The sequence below is a fragment of the Falco punctatus genome (assembly GCF_963210335.1).
Source record: "Falco punctatus genome assembly, chromosome: 1".
In the NCBI taxonomy this organism is placed as follows: Eukaryota; Metazoa; Chordata; class Aves; order Falconiformes; family Falconidae; genus Falco; species Falco punctatus.
In genome coordinates this window covers 51,980,974-52,004,853 of record NC_137580.1, presented here as the reverse complement: position 1 = coordinate 52,004,853, position 23,880 = coordinate 51,980,974, and the positions used below count along the sequence as shown (strand labels likewise).

The following is a 23,880-nucleotide window of genomic DNA, read 5'->3' as shown; positions in this document are numbered from 1 at the left end:
CACTGTTTACAGTTTGACAACTCCAATAACACGCAATCCAATCCAATGGTAAAAAAATTACCTGGCAAGAAATGACCCTCACTGGGGGGCATTAACTGTAACTAGAAACAATCGGCTCGCTTTCTACTTGACAACTGGTGGAGAAAAGAAAAAGATGCCTGTATTAACACTGCCATACATGCTGACTCACTTCTCTTCTAAATCATAATAAATGTAAACTCCTACCACGGCATAATGTGGAAGTAACTGATGCTTGTTAATTTTTAGGAGAGGTAGAAAGCAAGCCTGTATTTCTTCACAACAGTGCCAGAGGCATAGACTCATAGTGTGAGAAGAAGCTGAGATACAGACAGCCCTGACTACTGGGGTTTGTATTGTCAGCCTGCAGCGAGGTGCAACAGGAGGGAGCAGCAATGGGGGAGATCAGAACCACAGCAAGACTGAACAGGAGATTCAGATACCCAGTTCAGAACCAGCTTTCTGCAAAACTTAGAATAAATTATAAGCGGAGAAGTGGCTTTTCCAGCATTAACTTCCCTTTGTATGCTTCTTCCAATTCTAGTTTCCCAATATCAGTACTAAAACACAAGTACTGAGAGTACATAGAAATTTTTTTTAAATTGTAAATTCACACATGGAAATTTAAGAATAAAATATGTCACAAGAGCAGCAATCATATTTCAGTGTATTAACATATATATATATATATATATACAGGGCTTCAAAGAATGCTATTTTTATTTTGGTAGCATTTTGATCTTCTGCTTCCCTAAACAGACTAGTAAATTTGTCTCTCTTTTCCCATGAAGCAGATTGATAAACTTAAAGCTGAGATCTGAAGTTTCCAGCACGTCATTTTTCTAGGCTTAATCATGGCACTGACATCAAGGCACTGTCATATACTATAAATTTTCTTTCAAAATATAGGCAGAATATATATAACTAAGAATAAGGACATATTATAGCCTGTCTGAACTAAATTCGTTTAATTTGGAGCATCAGCGTTATTTTTATACCCCTTTTCACAGGAAGTGCAACTCCTGAAAGCACAACAGAAGTAAGTCAGTGTAAAACAACCAATAAAAGTTAAAAAAATATACAATAATAAAAAAGAAGCATAGCACAGGAAAGCTCTGAATGGGTAAAGAATAATAATGGGTTTTAAAAAAGATGTCTTTTGGTTCTCCCCTAGGAAGAGTTGTCTGAATGCCTAATAAGAAGCAGTTTAGGATTGGAGATTTAGGAGTCCAGAAATCCTTCAAACAAACTATGAACATCGATTTTTCTCTTATCTGGGGCCTTACTCTAAAAAGTATAAAAGGATTGCATGAAAAAGAAATGTGCTTATTCCCAAAGTACCATGGCAAGGGTTGTAACATGTTTAAAACTTAATTACAGTGTAAGGCCTGCAAAAAGCAATCCAACATTTAGTAGTCATTTATTAGTAAGCCCTGTCAGAGCCATCACTTCTGATGCTTGTTTCCTCCTGATTCTCTGGAAGCTTACAGCAAGGGGGCTAATAATATTGTGCCTAAACACAGAAGAATGAAAATATATAAAGAATTCTCTTCAACAAGAAAACAGAAAGCAGGAGTAATCCTTTAGATTTCAGACTGGCACTCGAGAAGAACATGAGAGCATCAAGAGCAGCCTCTGAAGAACCTTTTCTCTTTGACAAACCATACCATAATTATGTGTAGCTTATGCATCACTTCCCATCAGAGATGAGTATTGTGTTTGGGAACATCTCTCATCACTACCAAGGAAGCTTCACATATTCATACTGCAGCGACCCTCTGCCTTAGTAAAGCTCACCACTTCAAAAACTGCACATCTACTAGCTAGTTATAAATCTGTTTTTCTTTCTTTATATAAAACAAGGAGATGCATGCTAACGCGGAGAGGTTTTCTAAGAATTTGGAGCCATGTGCAAAATGATAAATTTTAGGAATATCAAAAAGTCTAAACAGATAGGTTGTCAGCAATCATTCCCATGTCAGAAATTCTGTATTGCATCAGTTCAAATGTAAGTAGAACTGGATCAAACAATATGTAAATGTGCTGATAACAGGGAAATGCAGAAAAGGTAAAGTTAATGAGATACTGTTGTAACAGAAAGCCTGTAGCTATTCCTTCTAGTAAACCAATATTAATTTGATAATCCAAAAAAATAAAAAAGAATACAATGAAGTATAACTTCATAGCTATACTTCCATAGAATCACTATTTAAGGTGTGTTGTAGAAATACTCCAAGGGGCGGGCGGGGGGGGGGGGGGGGGAAGTGCAACTCTTTATTCTTTCAGAAGTTTTGTAATGCTTTTTCTGATGTTGCCTTGACCACTATTGTTTCCTGACGAAAAAAGCAATTCGTAATTGTAATTTTAAAAACAATGGTAATTTCAATTGTTGAAAAATAGTTATTACTGCTTTCATGGCTCCATGTTAAGTATTTTGTAGCAATTTTCAATATTACTTGCTACCAGAAGAACCAGGAAGCCATGTGCAAAAGGTCTACCTTATTATGGTATTATTCTGCATGAAATGAAAGTTGAAAATTAATTTTTAAATATATATAATAAAAATATAATAAAATTGACAATAAGACACCAGATAGACTTACCATTTGTATTTCTTCGGGTGACAGCTCATCTTCACCTTTGCCGTCCCCCCATAATCCAACATTACTTTGGGAATCAGGCAAATTCCTGTCTGTAAAACAACCAGCAAATACTTGAGACAATGCAGGGCACTGAACAGTAAGGTGAAAACCATTTTTCATCCATTTCAGAATGATGATGAAATTGTTATATTTAATTTGTGGCTAACTGAGATTCACCCTATATTTACAGCACAAAATTACCAATAACCTTTAACTTCCAAACTGAGACAAAAGTCTATGCATTATGTTTAATTTTCTGAACCATGAAGAGTTGCACTAATATATTGACAGTGAATGGTATAAATCAATTCACATCGCACTAAGCCTTGTTACGGCACAAAATAGTGTAGCATTTGTGTTTTAACAGAAGAAAACACATTGTTTTCAAAATGACAGCCTATATGCAAACTATTACCTTCCAATGAGGCTTGACAGAACCACCACCTTCCAAAAAAGCAAAAAGAGATTCTCAAACTGTTTCCTCATGCTGTTCAAACTGCCTAGCACTGTGCAAATCCCACAGCACACTGTGCAAGGGGCCTTCCTGCACATAACACGAATCTGATCTGATCCCATAAACTAACCCGTACACATCATAGCTGCTTCATTGATTTCCATAGTACTTGCCCTTTGATTAAAGCTAATCATCCACATAAACCTTAGCAGGAGTTGGGCACAGATCTTGAACAGCTATTTCTGGAATATTCCCTTCTGGAAGATTTATTTTTAGGCTTAATTATGTACTTCTGATTATAGACTAAGAAGTCAGAATGAGAAAGAAAAGAAACTATGCTACAGGAACCTACTGTTTCTGAATCTGTCCTAGCATCAGTGTTTAAAATCCTAATGATACAACTGCACTCTTGAGAAGGCCTCTCTTCTCCTCAGTGGCTGTGACATTTTTATAAAACCCAAGGGAGATGTGCACTACCCCACAGCAGATCAAAGCTGAACCTGCATTAACTTATCATGCCCAGGCAGCAAATTAAAATACAGAAAGATTTAGTTTTCTTTTTCATAGATTTCAGATATTTTATTTATTCCAGTCAATTTTTTCAGGAACTTATATTTTCATTTGTTTTGTTATAACCTTCTAAACCTTATTTTTTTTCAATTGCATAAGCAGAACTGATGCATCATCCCTCATTCAGATCCTGACTTGCCTTGGGAAGCCTCAGAAAGGAGCAGTCCTATTTATAAACAAATATATGAAAAGGATTGTAAGGAGAATTTTTCCCCTTTATCCTTCACTATGATACTTGTGAAAACTCTTGAAAAATAAATATTATAAAGGAGTATCACTGTGTACGTCTCCTTTATAAATGCATATTCTCAACAACCCAACAAGGATGTACGAATAATGACAATGTTGTGAATGAGGGATGTGGATAAGGAATATAGTAGATTTTAAAAAATTCTTACAAGTAATAACAAATAAGAATATATTTAAAGATTGTTTAGAAAGGATTTAATTCTATGTCTTCCATGGGGTATCATCAAGTCTATTTCACAGAAACACAAAACTTACTTGTTCAGGTATCAAAATTTTGATTATTTACTGGACTCAAAGAAAAGAAGATGATTAGTTTATGGAGCCAACGAAAAAAAATATTCCTATTTTATCCCAGAGGAACCAATTACTTTCAGGCATTGTCACAACTGTTAAAAAACCAGCATCTGTATCCAATGTGGTTGCTAATAAGCTAATATGATAAGTGTTAAGTGAGAAACACATACCTCCCTGGGGTTCCTCCTGTCACTGCAGGATGCTTTTGGCTACTGGGAAAGGTGTTCTGCAGCTTTCATGGAGCTGACATTAATGCTTTTCTACAATTCATCCAGTTAAAGCCAAACTCCATTTCTTTTGCAGAAAGAGAATTAGCTAACACATGACAGAGATACAAAGTAATGATCAATCCCCTGAACCCTTTTCCAAGCTGAAAGGAGACAGACAGCTGTTAAGCTTGTGGACCACTTCAAAAGCTACTCATTATTTGAATTTATTTCCATAAACTAAATGTGAAATTTGTAATATGCAAATAAATACTGTCAGCATACAAAAGCAACCTCCAGAAAGACTATTTTGCTGCAATGATGCATGTCCAATATAATTCTAATGTAAACAGGTGCTTTGCCTCAGAACAAAAGTAACCACATTTTGCTTTGGCTTCTGCCAAAAAAACCAGACAAAACCCAAGCTGTGCTTCAGCACACCGAGTAGGACATTCAGCTGTCCGTCATAACATTCAAATTAAGGACATGGCCACAAGCTCCTCTTGGAACTATCTTTACAGCTGAGATATTTAACAGAAGGGGCCCAGGTATGCTGATGATAGCTAATTCATAAATACAAATGATCACCATTCTCTAAACCACCCTGAGGATGAAATAGTAACTTCTAAATGTGGCAATTTCTCCAGTTTCTTAAAACTTTGAAAAGTTACTTAAAAAAAAATAATTAATCAAACGCTTTAAGATTTAAACTGAGCTTCATTTCCTAGTCATCTTGTTCACGCTATTTCCATGCTATAACAACCACCTACCAGCGAAGTCACAAGGCTGATTTCTATAAGCAGCAGCAACCAACACTTACCCTTATGTGAGGAACCACAGGCTTTGCGTATTTACAAACTGTTTCAGACAGATTTATTCTGATATACACGTTTCATAGTCTTCTCAAAGACTATTCAGGAATCCCTCATAAGTACTGCATCAGCATCACATATGTGACAGACCCCTACTTTCTTGTAAAATTTAAAGCATAAACTAATAAAAGCAAAAACTGGAGTAATCAAAATTAACATGCAATAAACAAAGTTTCATTTCTGTTTATTGCAGTGGTTTGCTGTGCCCAAGGCAATCAAAGAACAGCATTTTCCACAGTGTGGCACAGATTTTTGGAGCTAAAAATTACGACACTATGTGTGGGAGTGCACACGTCCAGAGACTGCAGAGACATTCAGCAACAAGGAAGAGCACAGGCCAGTGAAGATGCTACTACACGGCTGTTTCTCTGCTGGTACTTGCTCACAGCTGCAAAACACTGATAACATGCCAAGGTGAAACTCATCTATGTGCCTGTGTGCTGCATCACTTAAGACATACTATAAAAAAAGTAGTAAGCACTAGAAATGACACATAATCAAAACCTTCACTTCTTACAATAAATTCAGGGGGGTGGGGGGGTTGGCAGCAGCAGGGAGCATAGTGATAGGGCTGCAGAAGTACAAACTGGTTAGGAAGATAAGCAATGCCCTATCAGAAAATGAAACCACTTGCACACTGTGAGGCAATTCAGTATTAAGAGTCTTCACCTAGAAATGGAGTACCCACTTCACATGAATCCAGTCTTTGTATGGCCCTAAAGTCACCAACCCCAAGAACTTTACTTTTTTAACAAAAATCACCAAAGAAACAATAACCAATTATCAGAATAATATGGCTATCCAGCAGGTTTCTTCTATCTTGATGAAGTACTATGCTAATGTAATGTCACATTTCACACAGTTTTTGTTTCTCTCTCAAAAAAGCAAAATTACACATGGTATATCACAGGGTACCTTTGACTCTTCTAGACAGCACAAGCAGGGGAACTCAAGCCAGGGAAAGCAACTCCAGAATCACAGAACAAGATTCTTCTCTTTAGGTATGAAACCTGAAATTATCTGCATAGCGGTGATACTCCAAAATGCACTCTGCAACAAAGTTCTGCCAGCGTATGCATCCCAGGACAAACCGAAATGGCCAACAGAAGGGACTTAATATTGCTCAACCTCAGAAGCAGGCCACCAAGGAATCAGAAGTGATGTTCAACAAGTTCTGTCAAGAACAGCACCTGCTATTGACAGTGGGGTCAGAGATACTGCTTTGGATTTCTGGCTGCCCCCTACCCACGGAAAGATGAGATGCAATCCTTCCAGCAGGGACACTCAATGCTGTGGAGATCATCCCCAAAACTACTGGATCTGGCCAGCCACTAAGCTCCCCTCTATGACCGTATTCTACCTTTGGGTTCATACCATAGGAGTGTCCAACTCAAGGTCTCTGTGCTTAAACACTAGAAAATGTTCCCAGAAAGTCACTGAGCTACTTTCCAATTCCTTGCCATCAGTGACAGGAACGTGGAAAAAAATCAGACAGATTTGAGAAGATATGTAAGTAGATGGATACCGATAAAAATAAAAATGGAAGAGTTCACACAGAGTTTGAGAGGATGAGGAATCTAGCAAGGCCTAAAACTTTTTTAGCTGGTTGGAAAAGGCATATAAAAAAGTTTAAGATTTTGCTTTCTCAGCCTCACAATATGCTTCAAAAAAGCCTGATCAACTAACAGAAGATGAAAATAGAGAAGGTGCAAGTCACAGGTACAGGCCCTTGTAATGGGAAGGAAGTACTATTGACCAGACAGGCCTTACCACAAAAAGTAAAATTTAACTACATTTTATTTTTACCTTTGGTCTCCTCAGCAGAAAGTTTTTCTTCAGAATCATCGAAAGGATTCAGTGAAGATTTTTCAGGGGAAAGAGGTGATGTGGACACGTTGCTCTGCTCAGGTTCAAGCCTGGATCTAGAAGCAAAAGAGCCTACAGTTTAACTGGTATTACACAGCTGAATTGCTCTAAAATGAGAACAACCACAGATTATTACATTTGACATGAACTTTTGCAAACTTCACATTAAAGATTTCCCAGTCAAGATACAAATTATACTTAGCAACTTTCACTGGAATACTATCACAAAAGCGAAGAAAGCATGAGTAGTACTCCTGAACAGAACACAGTACATGTTCACAGTTGAGGAGAATTTTGAATGCTATAGCATAAAAACACACACATTTTATGAAATATCTTTTAAAAAACCCTGTATTACTGTATATATATTTTTTTTAAAAACCCAACCAACAGCATTTTGGTCATACTGAAAATTCTTTTTAGTAGGAATAGCCAACACCACTACTTCATTTTTTCCAAGTAATAATTACAACTTTATATTGTCAGTTATATTAAAGGAAAAGTAAAAAAATACAACAGAATTAGCTTTTTCCTGAAACAAGTATTTTTATTTAACTAGGTTGAAAGAGTAGTTTAACCAGGATGACAGTGATCCTTACCTTGGCTGCCAGAGCACTAAACAGACCATTTAGAAGCAAGGGAAAGAAAAAACGTATGCAGTGGACAGATACATACTACATTTAAGTCCCTGCTATGTAATTTTAATACAAAGGCAATGCAAAAAATCAGAAGCATATTCAGTGATTATGTATTAAACTTGTCAAGTATGTTTCATTATGACATAAAAAAAAAGTTTAGAAGTTAGTGGCAACATTTTTTCCCACTAAACTTATGTGGTTTGTTGTTGTCTACAGTGAATTCTATAACTACTATGTAGTAGACAGTTAATACTTGGCAGTTATGCTGTTAGAGAAGCTAAAGAACAAAAAATCAAAAAGCAATGAGGTGAATCACCTGCTGTACCACCTTCACCACTTCCTCCCCTCTCAAATATAATCAACAGTTAATCTCATTAAGATCTGGAATCTTCCCCTGCTGCTTAAAGGAAGGTATTGCATTTTGTGTTCCTTTCCTCCTTTATATTGTGTCTAAACTCTAACGCATAATTAGAAAATTCTGAGAAAAACCAGAATATAATGCATTAGTCATCACTGAGTGACTATGCTATTTAAACAAGAAAAACAGTAATGGGAAACGTTTCTTAGTTCTAAAAACTCTGCAAGTACTGGGCTTTTGGCAATTTTACAAATAAGAACTCTTCTCTCACCTACTCCCTCTCAAGTCCTAAATTTGCCTAATAACAAGGGAAAAAACAGACTTATCTGGATGTCCATGCAGTTCAAATAACAGTTCTGATGCTAATAAAACACCAATTCCCCAAATAATAAAAATACCAGCTTGAGTAACTGCATCCGTAAGTCACAAAATATTCTAATGGAAAAATAGGTTTACAATTGAAATGAAATATAATTTTGAATATCAATAAATATAAAACCTGAAAATCACAAAAGAAGTACCTTTACAGAAAAAAAAAACTGTTTGTGCTTCCATTTCTTACCTTTTCGTTCTGGGGAACTAGTTCTACGTAATTGGCAGAACTTTTTGATCAAAAAATATGACTAAACACACAAAAGCAACTTGCATAAGAAAACTGTAACACTCAGGTAATTTGCTGAAGAGCTTAGAATGGTGATCAATATAAAAGGAAACATGATGAAGTATATTTCTATTGCAAACCTTTCAATATTGTCTCATATGCACATATTTTAAATTGACTGAATTGCAGGAAAGATGATCTGCACTAGGATTAATTTACTTTTAAAGAAATGTATTCCTTTATTGTTTGTTGTCCTTAGTTTGCACAGTATGCTAATGTATTAAGTTTTCAATTAAAAACTAACAAAATGCCTGGGGTGCACTATTTAAAGAATGCCTAGTTCTTTTAAGTGATGGAACATGATCTTATTACCACATAAAGCATCTCCTGAAATCCTTGGGGAAATTACAAATAGCTCGTTGAAGGCATATGAAAAAAGACAATTCTTCTTCAAGTCATCATAAAAATTGGTTTATGCCCCATGATTTATTTAAATTGAATTTTAATCCAAATGACAATTTAGCCATTATATCACATCTGCAATGCATACAGACTCCACCTGGTCAACATCTGTCTTCTAGTTCTTATGTCTGTAGATAGAGGCAAAGAGGTGGTAGTCCAGTATTCCATAGAAGGACTGCATCTTCTGGGTTATTTTTTAATGCCTCATTGCTCTTTATTTAAGTGGCATTCTAACTTCTGAAATAGCTTTTCATTGCTTCATGTTTAGCATACATCAAATTGAGTCATTTTCTCTGTTTAGTTATCTGGTAAATCTTGAATCTAGGATTTCACATGGAAACAATAATATAAGAGTACAACAAACAGAAGAGCTGGTATTTGTTAAGCCAACTCTGTAACTGCAGGAACCATGCCATCTTTCTTTGAAGTCCTTCAGTGTGAAGAATACTGATAAGGTTATGTATTTTACACATGACAAAATACCACACAGTTTGTTTCTGTACGCTTTTCCTGAAAAGTTACGAGAGTTACAAAAATACCAATGCCTCACTTTTCTCTCATTAATTCTTACCAAATTTCAGAACTGGTTTGGGGTATTTTGTTTACCTGGTTTTGGCTTATACTACTATTTATGTCTCAGGAGGATATATCTGAGTGAATCTAATTGTGCTTAATCATGCTGAATCACTCCAAATAAAATGTACTTACGGACTTCTGAAAACATCTCTCTAGTTTCAATGTAAATAGCTGATTGAGCCAAACACCAAACTGATAAAGAAGCATTGTCAAGCCTTGAAAACACATTCAAGAATTTATTTATGTTCTAGATTTTGTTATTTTTAAAATGTACATAATAGAACTCAAGGTTAGTATTTAGATAATGCAGATTGAGAAGACATGGAAAGCCTTTCAGGTATTAAGTAAATTGCAAACGTGTTCACTCTCCCTATCATTCTTATACCTAGGAGTGTGCAGAAAGAAACTGTAAAAGTATGTTTCTTGATACATGACAAAAAAACCAAACAAACTAACAAAAAAACCCAGCCCAAAAAGGCAGCAAGCACATCATCTTTAACTTCTCCTAGATATTTTCACCTCAACGTTAGCAGCCTGAATGCATGCCATGATAGGAAGCAAAAACTCTTTTGTTTCAGTTAAAAAGATACATTCAAGACTTATTTTTTCCACTTGCCATGAAGACTTGCCATCTCAAGAAGCTGTTATTCACAATATATTCACTTGCTTTAGCAGAAAGACAGTGGCTTAATAAAAAATTATCTATCTATATATCTATAAAAAAGAATGAGAATGGGAGAGTAAAGCGAACATCCCTTGTGTACCTAAGTAGACAGTATCCTAAATAGCATCCTTGAGACATATTACCAATATGCAGGACTTCATTCTAAGATACTTTATGGAGAGTAATACTTAATGGGACACGTAAAAATACTTTGTTGCATTTTTAGAAGTCAAATAGATTTATTAACCCACATTTTACTGATTTCACTTCCATAAATGAGAAGTACAACACTATATCGGCACTCTGCCATTTACAGACTTAACGTCACATGCCAGAAGTGTTTAAGAGCCCTGGAATGCATGTGCTGACAGCAGAAGTTGCTTGTCCAACTACAGATTTCTATTAAAACAATCTCTCTAGAATCTAAACATGAATAATAGTTTTGTTGAATGTCCTACAAATGAAACGCACAGTTAAACTATTTTTTGACACTACTCACAGTCTCTTTTTATCTATCACTCGCTTAACTCGGATGGCTCTTTGTTCAGAATACAGCTTACACACTCCTGTTGAAGATCACAGTAAACAAAATTTCAGGTTAGAAATGCATTTCTTTCTTGGAAAATACAATAATTCATTTTTAACTATTTAATAAATACTAAGTACTTTTTAAGTAATCTTCAATGAAGTCCAAGACAGCCGATCTGTGTTCTTTTACTTGAGCAGACTGGACACCCTTGTGTGCTGACATAAAAAAGAAAAATAACACAATCTTTTAACTTTTTACTGAATTGCACTGAAGTTTTCAGTTGATATGCAAGCTATATTCAAGAGCCTATTAACTTTTTATATATGTTATGTATCCGTATTTATTTTAAACATAGCTATATTTAAATACAGGTTCTGTAAAACCTGTCATTACAACAGCAAATCACTACAACAACCCAAAAGCTGAAAAAACCTGTGTCTTACAATATTTATGTTATTGACTTGTTATACATGCCACTGAGTCATATTACGTCAATTACATTTCTAAACAAGAATAGATGTCAACAAGCTAACACAGCAGAAGAGATCTAGAGATTTATCTTGCTTAAAATATTGAACATTTAACATTTTAAATCCTTCAGTGTGCAGACTATGTGGAAACCTTTGGGATTTATTGTGTCAAGCATCCTTTTAATTCACATATATTAATATTTCTTATTTTGATACTATGTAATTTCCCTGCATGACTTTCAGTTATTCTGAATAATGCTACAACTATGTTTAGATGGCATTTTAAAGCTGATGAACATCTTTATTATATTGAGATACACACACAGAGCAAAACAACTTGAAAATGGCAAAACAGAAGTTCTCTCTAAAGTATTGTAAAAGTAGGATCCCACACTCAAGCTGTCCAAAACACTGTTACTTTACCAGAAGTCTGTTAAAGTTAATTAGTTATCTCAAACATGGAAAGATTATACTTGTAATACCTTTACAGGTGGACAAGCTAGAAAGAGACATTTAGTGAGCTTTGGTTCAGGCCTCTGTGTCACAGTGTTAAATTACTATTGAAATAGTACATATTAAAGACTACCTTTTTAACACTTGCTAATTAGTGTATCTGAACAAATAAATAAAATTCTGTGTTCTGGCTTCTCCTTCTACTAACATTAAAGTACACTACTAATTCGCCAATGGGATTACACAGATGCAAACAAAACACCAATGAGACTTCACCCATCTCTTTCCAAAAGCATTTCAGATTCACCATGCAATATTCAGCATTATATATTAGCCTTTTAAGAAAAGACATTTAAGAGTTGTGCAGTTTACCTTCAGTTCTCAGCAGATGAATGGCATCAGCACACGTCCTCATAAATACCTGAGCATCTTGATCTATCTGATCACGCTCTGTATCTGTCATCCTCACATATTCAGACATAATATGGCTGAGAAACAAGACAAACTGTCACTTAAGAAATCCCCAACATAAAAACCATGAGTACACATCTTAGACCTTCTCATTCACCACCTCCACAGAAACTTTTCAATGTGGATGTTCACACTAGTAGTAGAAAGTACAATAACCATCAATGATTAAAATGCCACTTCTATAAAGCTGAAAGGTTTTAAAAACATTTTTGACAAGTAAAAGATGTAGAAAAAGCAATATATCCTATAATCTCATACATTTTCAAATACTGAGCAGATAAGGAGAAAATACAGCTAGAAAATGTATCATTGGTCTCAATATTCTGTATTTCAATTCTAAAAACACAAAAACAAGTAGGATAAAAGAACAGCTTGAATGTTGAAAGAAGTACAAAATATTGGAGCTTATTTCATTTAAATACGTTTTCGTTATCCTAGAATTCTCGGGTTCATTTTTATAGTAGATATACTATGAAAGCTGTGAATCCAAACCAGAGTAAAGATTAATACTGGAAAATAATGCACATATTTAATATCAAGTGAATGGTAAGATTGACTAAAACCTGTTCCTGTTGTTTACTTCTATTTTAGATTATACATTATGTATTTAATAGTTTCTAGATAGGATTGATATATCTTTTTGTTACCAAACTAATAAAAATGGGAGGCCTGTCAGTAAAATATCAACATATTGTAGATAACCACCAGAAAAGCATACTATATATAGGTATTTAACAGCATCTCCACAGCCACAGATGACAGGATGATAGAATTTTGCTACAGCAGCTTATCCTATGTTTATCTTGAGTTTCCTGATGACACAGTTATCACAGCCTACTATATTTGCTTTTTTAAAAAGGAAAGAAAACCTTAACTTATACTCCCATTTTAATTTAGATTTTTATTTGTACATGAAAGTTTCCCCACTTCTTCAAGGTATGTATAATGCAACTATATTAATGCAGTAACACAAGCAAAAAGAAGGGATCTTCAATTTGCAAAGCTAGCCTGATAACCTTAGAGATAGATCTCTTACATGCTTCACTGTAATAATGCCAACTCTTCCCTGCAACTGCTACAATCCCTGCCACAGGAATGCCTACAATCAATTCACATCACCTCAACCTCACCATCTCTCATCACATACAAAACCACCAATGCCTTCCTGCATCTGCAATGTACTGTCAGCATGGGTCTCCCAGATCTCCTCCATGTTTGAAGTGTACTCTTAACGTCCCCTAGTATTATACCAAAATGTCTTCATTCCCATCCCATGTGACTGGCTGCACATGAAAAAAGCAGCACATGGTTCACGTGGCCTGAAAATTACTTTCTGCTTACTGGCCAGCTAGTGCACAAGCACAGATTAGCCAGCAAACAGTATGGAAAACTAAGTAGAAGCAATGAAGTAATAGTCTATTGTTTTATTTCCTTCTTTCCAACACTGGCATGCATTTGACATCGAAATATCAGGGCTCCCCCAGCAGTTAAAACTATTCTAGCTCTTATAAAGTTATTTTTTTATAACTTACAGGAAACTTGCAGAAAAGCAGCCATATATGGTGTTTCCATTTATACTGTACTAGCTGAACTGCTCTCCTTTGGTCAGGCCAGACAGCTTCATAAATTTGTGGCAAACACCCTATTACAGCTGTAATCAGTGGTCTTCTAAGCTGTAACTCCAATTTGCACTCTCTGAGAAAGCAGCTTCTGAATGATGAAATATTTGAAATTGTCTCATTTTAGAGACATCTGATGGAGAGGCTTTCCACAGCCTGGTTACGATGATATATTGATAGTTACATTTGCAATGTAAGATAAGTCATATTGTTAAATATATTAGGACAGTCCTCTCTCCCACTCCCTTGACACAGCTTAAATAGATGGGGCTTTTTATTATTAGTCTGTGGCATAAACAAGTTCTCAGCATGTGTAAAGCCAGAAAATCCATTCCTACATCCATCTCCACACAGGCCCAGACAGAAAGATTAACATCATCTGGTATGGGATAATGCATAACATTGTTCAGCGAGCCCTGCCTAGAGAGTTACTTGAGCATGTTAACGCACAGAGATTCAGATGGAAAATGAGGGTGGAGTAACAGTTTCATGATGGCCCCCTGATGAAGCAAAAAAGTCTCCACTCTATTTCAGATTACAGTAAGTTCTGGCTGGGCTGCTACTGAACAGAGTATAAAGTTCTTGTCTTTATATGTCTATGTTCTTGTACCCTATCCAGCTTTGTGGTATTTGCAGAGTTCTATGCTTTCCATGCACTTTTTAACATTACAGGGCAAAATAAAGATTACAAAACGCAAACAAGAATTTCCTTTTAAATCAGAATTAGAAATACATATACAAAAACTGCCTCAAGCATGCTTTATTTTTTACTAACAGTGCAACTAGTAGTAATATAGTGACACACTGAAGATAACTGCAACAACATTGGGAAACAAGTTGCTCAGTTGCTTTTCATAGTTGCCAATACAAAAATATGGTAGATCGAATTCTTAAATAGGAGTTTCACAGCTTCAAAGGTCGCAAAATGCTGCTTAATCCAGTAAACAAGAAATAAAATACTTTTCCTTTTATAACTGCTTACAACTTACATAGTGTTCGGACCAGCACTTCTGAACAAGAGCTGGTCAAGCCACTGGGAGGCAAGGATACTTGAAACCCAGTTTCCTTGGGAAGGCAAGAATGAAGTCATACAATCACATCCCATTAAGTCAAAACACGTGGCATTCAACTAGTACTAACAGGATACTGAAGTCCCTGTTGCACTGCCCAGTAAATCTGCACATGGAGATTATACCAAAAAAATCCATGTAATCACCATCCTTTAGCCTTACCAAAAAAAAAAAAAAAAAAAAAGAAAAAAGAGAGCCATTCATCTAAAAAGAACAGGCCAAGGAAAAACAAACACAGAAAAAACTGAACAAAACCCAACTACACAAAAAACCCCAGCTGTGTCCTGTATGTCAGAGATACAAATACCTGCTTGGAAATAGAGCGGCAGTATCACTGCAATGGACTGATACATTACTAAATCAAGAAAGGTCAAACAAACCAGGTTTTTCAGAAGCGGTCAGAAGAATTAGCCAAGACACACACTGGCTAATGCATGCAGATAAAGAGGGGAGAAGGGGGGAAACTGTCCTAATCAATAGGAGAAAGCTTCATGAGAAACTCAGGCTGGAAGGCAACTTGGGTTATTTGTGACTTTTAAGAACATGGATGAAGAATAAGAAGTAGGCAGACTTCAGTAGTCTAGAAAAATTAGTAGGGTAAATTGCATAGAAAAGGGAAACCTAAAAAGGAACAGAAAATAATTCAGGTGAACTAGTTGTTTTCATATAAAAATTACACTATGATAATTTGCAATTCTGCCCTTGGTGAAAGGGAAGAATAGGCAATACAGTAAGAGATCATCTTAGCTACTTCATGACCTCTAAGCTCATCACTAAGCTGAAACACAAAGAGCAGAATACAGAAAGTGCAAATTAGGTCTGATTGCTACTGACAAATCTAAAGGAACACAGCATGTAGGGGCACAATCAGGAAAGGGTCAAGCGCAGCATGAGACACAACTGGCAAGGGATGTCAATGATAACAAGAGCCTGCTCTGCAAATATTACTATGAGAAACTCCCAAGAATGTGGTGTTGGCTTGTTATTAAGTAAAGAAATAGAATTATACACAGAGTACGAATAAATTCTAGGTGTTTATTGCCTTTTTTCCTCCCCTGCGTTAAGTTTCATCACAAAGATCACTTCTAAGCTGCAGTTACTATTCCCTTTAGCTTACTGCTGCTAAATCATCAGGGCCCAATTTACTACCTCTGCCATTAACAAAAAAAATAAATCATAATTATTTGTTGATATTTTCATCAATAATAACAAGTGTCAGAAGATATATTAATAACAGCATGCTGAGTGAATAGTGTATGAGAAAGAGTGCTAGGCGAACAAGGTTATGGCATGAGTGTACCTCAAGGTGCAGTGCCTCCTGGGGTAATGCTGAAGGTAAACTTGATGAAGTATATATCCCTCCTGTTTGTAAGCCAAAGGTGTGCTCCTGAAGGGAACTAACTGACCTTCAAAAAAGCCCAGGGTGTACGTACATCCCTATAGCATGCAGAAAGAGAAGAGGCCCGGGAATAAAACAAGTAATGCATCAAATAAAAGGTTGCATCCTCACTGCCCAGAACTAGGGGAGAATAAGCAAGTCCTAGGTTGATGGAAAGGTCAAGTGTAGCAACTATCTTTAAAAAATACGTTTAAAGAGGAAAAAAAAAAGCAGAGGACTTACAGACCACTCGGCCTAGGAAAATATAGGAACAAATAATCAAACAATTTTTAAGTGCTTAGGAAACAACAAAACCAGTATTATCAGATGTATCAAGAATAAGTCATATGCAGTATAATTTAGTTCTGGGATGCAGTTAACAGGTCTTATGGATGGATGAAAAGCTATCATTGCTATATACCTTCTCTATAGCGTGGCTTTTGTTACCATCTCACGTGACATTCTCAGAAGCTACCAGTGAATAAATGCATTAAAAGAAACAAGCACCATACAGATGTGAAACTGAATAGCTGGACTCGGAGTAGTTATATATCAAAACAGAAGGACACACAGAGTTGTGTTCCTGGGAGTTTCTTGTGAATCTGACACTAATAACTTCACGACACTAATAACTTCACTAACAACTCAGACACTAGACTGGAGTATAAACTCACGAAATTTGCAAAGGCATAAAAGCTAAGCAATTTAAAACTGTATCAAGAGAACTAGACTTCAAATCAAAACAATACTGCCAACTTGGAGAAATGACATGAAGAATTTGAATAAGGCACGGTCAGAGGCTCTTTGTTGCAGCAGGAACAATTATCTGAACCCACAGAGAATGAGGAACAACTGATGAGGGACTAGTTCTCCAGAAAGTCATCTGGGATCATAATTAGGTCATAACCCAAACATAACAACATGTTATTGCATAAAAAGTCATCATTACAATGGGATGCATAAATGCAGTAGCATAATCCATTACAAATTTAAGGTGATCTTTCTGCTATCCTTAGCTTTGGGCAAGGCCTCAGCTGGAGTTTTTGTTTCGTTTCAGCACCTCACTGCAACAGCAACTGGGACAGTGTCTGAAGGAGAGGAAAAAGTGCAATCAAAGGTTGAAGAGAACACCTGTGAGAAACCAAAGATACTGTAATTGTTGATTCTAGAAGAGACTGAGGTGTTACCGAAGTAAGTTAGTGTAAAAAAAAAAAAAATATTCTAGTATAGGGAAACAGGATAAAGATAAGGAAACAGGAAAAAGAAGAAGGATCTCCACTGAAAAAAAGTATTTAAAAGCAAGCAAAACATGGTGGGAGAATGACCTAGTCATTCTATTTTCTAATGTGTCAACCATGCTCCTTCCAGCCTATCATTTCTAAGATCCTGTTTTGCTGGCAAAGCACAAGGAACCAGAGCTGATGAAGGTGTTACATCAGGTTTTGGAATTAGTAACTCTTTCTGCTGGTGTACAAAATACTTTCTGCTTACTGATTCAATAAAAGATAGCAGATCAAGCAGAAAAACTTCATTTGCCTCCAACAACGTATTACAAAAGAGAGAGAAGCAATAAGCTGAAATAAATCAGTTCTAAAAGACTGATATGTACTGTTTTAGCAGAGATGTGCCCAACTTACCACCTGCAGATACTGCCTTACAAATATATACATAAACGCTCACACACACAAGTGTGTAGGTATATGCATGTATGTACATGTATGCATAATCTTAGTTGTAAACACAGCAGACATTTTAAAAGTTCTTCCCCTTGGGCATCTAGTATGATTTAAATTATTTTACTTCTTATTTAACAGCAAGATTTAAACATGTTTTATTATGTTTTGTGTGTTTTTATTTACTGCCTTTTTCCATCCAAATGCTGTCTGACAAATCCAAGGTAACAACTTGTCTACTCAAATGACAGAACATTCCACAAAATATTTAAACAGATTTTTTTTAAGTCTGTGGAGAAGCTTCAGCTACTAGAACAGGCAGTACAGGCATACCTGAATTAGTATTTTGTTTTGTAAAATATTGCTGAGAAATTCCAGAATGCTACTATGAAGAACTAGTATTTCTAAAAAGTGATATATGAACTTAGTATAATCAAAAAAGAAGAGAAATAATTTGAAAAGAATTCCCTGGAGAACAAGAAAATACTACACACTCCTCCATGAAGAAAGTCCTTACAGACCATCTACATGTTTTACTCTCTTAGTACAACAAAGAAAGCCTTGCTTCTTGTAAAAAAGCAATTAAATCAAGGCAAGAAAGCATTCCGGCACTGTATGGGACCCGGCAAGACACTTTTTAGAGTCCTTTAATGGCTACTTCTTTTCTTTTATTGGTTAAGCCAAAGGAACACTCCACAAAAGATGGGGCAATCATTCAATGATTTTCTATTAGGTGACAAACATAACTGATTTACTGCTACCTCACATCAGCTTTACTAGGTAGACAAATGCTAGGGCAAGAGGCATAACTACTGGGCATCGACATTCTTTTTTAAGACAAAGATAATTTGTTACAATTTTTTTCTAAATATATCATTTGCAATAAACAATATATGAAATGTTTATAAACACTTAACAGCACAGGACCACAGAAACATGTGATGAACACAGAAGCCACCCATCCAGCATTTCCTGGGGAAAAAACATTATTTCTACTCAGAACCAACCTACACTACACTGATGAACTACACAAGTATCTCTGCAGTTGCAAAAGACAATAAATTACATGTCTAATAACCCCAGATGGAAAGGGAAAGGTCTTTCAAAGATTTTCCTTTTAAGTGTTCTGTGGTCAAAATCTAGAATTCTCTCAATTCCTTTCCAATGTCTGCTTAAAGCAGTAGGAATAACTACTGGTCTTTAAACTTTCTAAACCTTGAAAGATCCTTCAGAGAAACTAGAGGCTGTGGAGGAATCCCAAGAGGACCATTTTAAATCCCCAAGTGTCAGGGCACTACAGCTAGTTCCTTGAACTTCATTTAACAGAAACGTACAAACTACCTTGGTGGTTCAATAAGCAAAAACATGAAGGAACCAATGATGAAAGGCAAAGGCAGAAGCTGTTCACAGACGAAACAACCAAAGACTGAAGATAGGATCTCACACAGTGCAGTGCAGAAAGCAATGCAGGAATGCATTATAGCAAACTGACTAAGAAGAAGAATATATAGAATGTGTAGCAATCATACACTAAAAATGGGAAGGTAAGTAACAATTCTCATCTGAAAGGAATGATCATAGTCTGCTTAATAAGTAAAAATAAAAAAAGCACCCACATCTTGTTACATCTTCAGGAATCAAGAGTCTTTGCCTTCTTTCCAGGAAGAGTGACCAACTTGTTCTGCTGGAAACAGTTTATGGCCAAAGGCAGACAAAAGAAATAGCCACCTACCCTCACAGGTAAGTATCTACAGAACTGAAAAAAGGAAAAGTACTATCCATTCTTCTTCTATGCCAACATATAAGAAATTATTCCAGTAAAGCCAATAAAGTCTTAGCATATCACTTATGAGAGAAGAATCTGATATTCAGACTTTATATTATATAGAGTCAGGAACGGGCTTTATATTTTTCTTTTGCCTTGTTTTATTTTTTTAAGGTATTATTCATCACTAACTCACTAAAGTTAGTTAGCCAAATGCAACATTGCTAGGAAAGTCCTTAAAGGTGATAATTTAGCAGGGATAATTTCCTAATATATAAATATCTGGTGTTTACCATATTGATTCATCAATTGAAGATTACTTTTGTAATTATCTAGTAAGCTTATCTTTAAGTTCATCAGTTCTAAGAAGTCCTCGGTTATTTTTCTTACACATTGCCTGAAGGACTACACCCCATATATGCTTTCTGAACACCATTATGAAGCTTAATAAGCCTACTTGAACAAGTTGGTAAAGAAGTCCTTGAGATAAAGCATAAACCAGATATGAACAAATATCCAAATACTGTTTACTGTTGCTGTTTTACAGTATTGTCAGAGCATTTTGCAATAAAAACTAATTCATTTTCAAATGCTCTGAGATGTCCTAAAGCATTTCTTGACTGTTGAGTTTTACTTCTCTCCAAAGATTCTTGGAGAGAGACTGCAGTTAACAACAGCTCAGAGGGCTACTATCAACAGGGACAGTGATGATGCAGGGTCCCACGATTTAGCTACATGTTTCTTATAAAGTACCCTGCCACTGACTGTGTTCACTGATCATAAGTATGACACCCAAAGGCCTTCATTAGGTTTGAAATGTGTATACGAAGCCAGCAAGAATATAATTAAAATTAAGTTGCTTTTCTTTAAGACAAGGCTCTAATGTTAAATAAAAGCAATAATGCATATAAAGTTAATGGTCCTTCCCTTAGTAGGTGTAACCAATAACAACATGTCTTTGCTAGTCATTCAAGTTTTCATTGTTTATTGTTTTTCCTTAAAACGTGTGTCACAGAGAAAGCCCAAGTTGTCACTATTATTGCCAGTACAACCCCCAATTTTGAAGCCAAATGAAAAGAAACAACCATACATTTGGAAAGAAGTCTGAATAAGGAGCTTCTAGATGCGTCCCTCTAAATCAGTCTTCTAACAGGTTGGTTTCGTGTTTCTTTCCATCACAACTCATGCTGTCAGTGGAAGATGATAGCACATCTCTGAAGCTCTCAGAAGTTCTATCCAGAGGAAAGAATCATGGTAGACAGAATAAAACAGGCAAGAAGACAAACCAGAAAAGTTCCTTCTCACAGAAAACTGAAAATTGGTGTGAGAAAGCAAATGAATCCTGATAAACAGGACCGAATGAAGGTGCAATGGCCTGTAAGTCAGCAGGCTTAGATTGCTGCATCACTAGTTTCATACGTTTTGCCATTCACATATTTTAGAGCTAACAGTCAAATCAAGAAGAAAGAAGGTAAATAAGCAATTACTAATTCTTGAGCTTTTTGGACTCAATTTAGGTATTTCGGTCAAATATTTAAAGTTTGATAAAATGGGTCAGGGCCTTTGTTCCAATTAACTCTTCCTCTAGTTGTCGTTACTCATTGCTAAAAATCTTCCTCTAAAAATGAATTAAAGACATACCCTCTGTAGCAGGGTATTTTATGCATGCTAAAAATAAAAATTCTATTATTAAAGAATTTATAGTCTGCAAAAGTAAGGTCAAAGAAGCAATCAAGAGCCTGTGTGTAGCACACTATGAAGAAGTTTTAAAAGGCATACAATAATTCAACTTGATAACTCAAAAGCTGAGTCTTACCAACACATGGTGCTATAGTTGGAAAAACAAATAGCAGGATTAACAAAATAAAGAGCAGTCAAATTTAATGAACAAAATTAAACGTCCTACATAAATTCTAGTACAGCCTTTTTGTATTAAATTGTTTAAAAAATTTCCCCATAGCTTAACTATCGAAAAGTTATTAAAACTGCTGTCTTCAATGAGTGAGGCATTTGCTAAGGCTGTAAGACTGACAACATAGATGCTATGATCCTCTTTGCACCCACAAAGTAGGCCAGTAAAAGCAATCTAGTATGGAATTTGACAGTACTATCTATTTTAAATTTAACAACAGGATCATCTGCAGTCACATGAGAGATCTGGAGTATTATTTTACTGTTTAATAAAAGAAATTTATAATTTTTTTCCTCTCCTTAGTTAATAACTGAGGTGTAGGGTGGTGAAAAATCACTGAGATTACCATGGTAAGTGCTTAAAACAGACTTTACAAAAAGAACATTAAAAACTTTCAGAAACCAAAATAGTTTGGACAAATTTTTACTCCACTTATCACTTCAATTTTATGCACACAAATAGTACCCAAAATTTAACCGCTACTATTTGCTCTTACTGAAATTATTTGCAGTTTCTCAGCCTGTGCAGTCCCCTGAAGTTTTCACACAGCAAACAGTTATTTCAGTATTAAATTGGTGGCTCCACCTAGTGGTGTTCATGACCTATTCCAACAGGAACTGAAAAGCAGTGCTAGGCCCAACACGTAGGTGTAACACTGCTCCTGCTCGGAAAAGCAGCTCCTCGTACACCTTCCACACAGAATTGACACCGACACCCTCGAGCTTCATTTTCACTGGCACTGACTGTGAATAGCTCTCACGGCCTTACATGCCAAAATCTTTTGATTTTGTTGTTTCATTTTTGAAACAAAGTGTTGCTTTTAAAATCTCAAGGAGACAAAAAAAAGGTGCCAGAAGTCTTCTGACAACTTACTTTGGGACGCATTTTGACATCACTGATTAGACAGTACTGCTAGTACTGTGACAGACCCTTCCAGGCCTAGAAGTTGTTTCTCAGAAAGGCTGTTCCTCCAATATTGACCGAGCCTAAGGAAGAGCAGATGGCTCATCTGTTCCTATTGTCTTCTCCTGGGTGGATATCTGTCTGGATAACACTCCTGCTTGGTATCTCTGAGGCCTTTTGCAGAAAGGCATTAAATTGACTTGGGACTCAGCGTCTTCAACCAAGATGACTTTAGACTGCATTTTCTCTACCTTGGTCATAGCAACAGCTTAGCTTTAGGCAGGGCTGTGGCAGAATCGGAATGCAGACAGGGAGGACTCACCCCATGCAGTCCCGCAGTTATGTTGAGGGACTGCAGAAATACAACACAGGAAATCGTGAGGTTTCAGAAGATCCTTTAAAAGGGAAAGCTTACCTGCACAGTTTCATTTGAATATACCTCACTCGCCTAGCCCCTCAAAAAAAGTGGGTTGTGTGCTTCTCAGGTGAGTGTGAGAAAAAGACATTTAGTTGTTGCCACTGTGATCCACCTTTATCAGATCAAGAACAACTTGCTGACATGCTCTTTGAAGTGGATGCTTTGCATCTTTATAAAGATTGTATCCCAGTTCTTTAACGCATACCAATTGGGTTTCAGTCTCTATTGTACACACTGTGCATTCTTCCAATTTTTCACCTGGTTGGAATTTTAAAAGTTTTGGTTTTGAACCACCAATCTCAAAATAAAATGCCATCCCAAAACCCTGGAGAACATCTCTTTCCCTATGCATAAACAGGGTGGCAGATCAACCTGTTTCAAATGGCAGTGTGACGAAGGCCAGGCAGTTTTGGGGAGCACATTTCCCCACACAAATATACTTCCCTGAAAGACAGCACTCACTATGTACATTATTTCGCACTGTTCATTTATCTTAGATATACCTATAGACTAAGAAGGAAGAAAAGGAATGATTAGTTAGATGTTGTGGGGTCTGCACTGTGCAGACAGGATATCTATTTTTTTCAAATAAATATTTATAGCAGTCGTAAGTGTGTCACAAAACCATTCCTACAATATGAAATAAACTGGAACTGTTAAGCTTCTATTTACAACAGCAAAGTTAGTTAAATGGTTAATTAGCTAAAAAGTTAGTTTCTATGAAGTATTTTCTACTTCTGGAATTAAAT

The 23,880-nt window shown here is 36.1% G+C and overlaps 1 protein-coding gene across 1 annotated transcript in view; it reads right to left on the bottom strand.

Moving 5' to 3' along the window:
* Positions 1–23,880, bottom strand: part of STX18 (syntaxin 18) — a 70,424-nt gene that overhangs the window by 9,480 nt on the left and 37,064 nt on the right. Inside the window, exons 3-7 of the mRNA XM_080381716.1 lie at positions 12,295–12,410; positions 11,137–11,214; positions 10,970–11,036; positions 7,112–7,227; positions 2,622–2,710 (exon numbers count right to left, since the gene is read on the bottom strand). Of these exons, the coding sequence (XP_080237842.1) occupies positions 2,622–2,710; positions 7,112–7,227; positions 10,970–11,036; positions 11,137–11,214; positions 12,295–12,410 (466 nt within the window). The remainder of the gene's footprint in view (positions 1–2,621; positions 2,711–7,111; positions 7,228–10,969; positions 11,037–11,136; positions 11,215–12,294; positions 12,411–23,880) is intronic.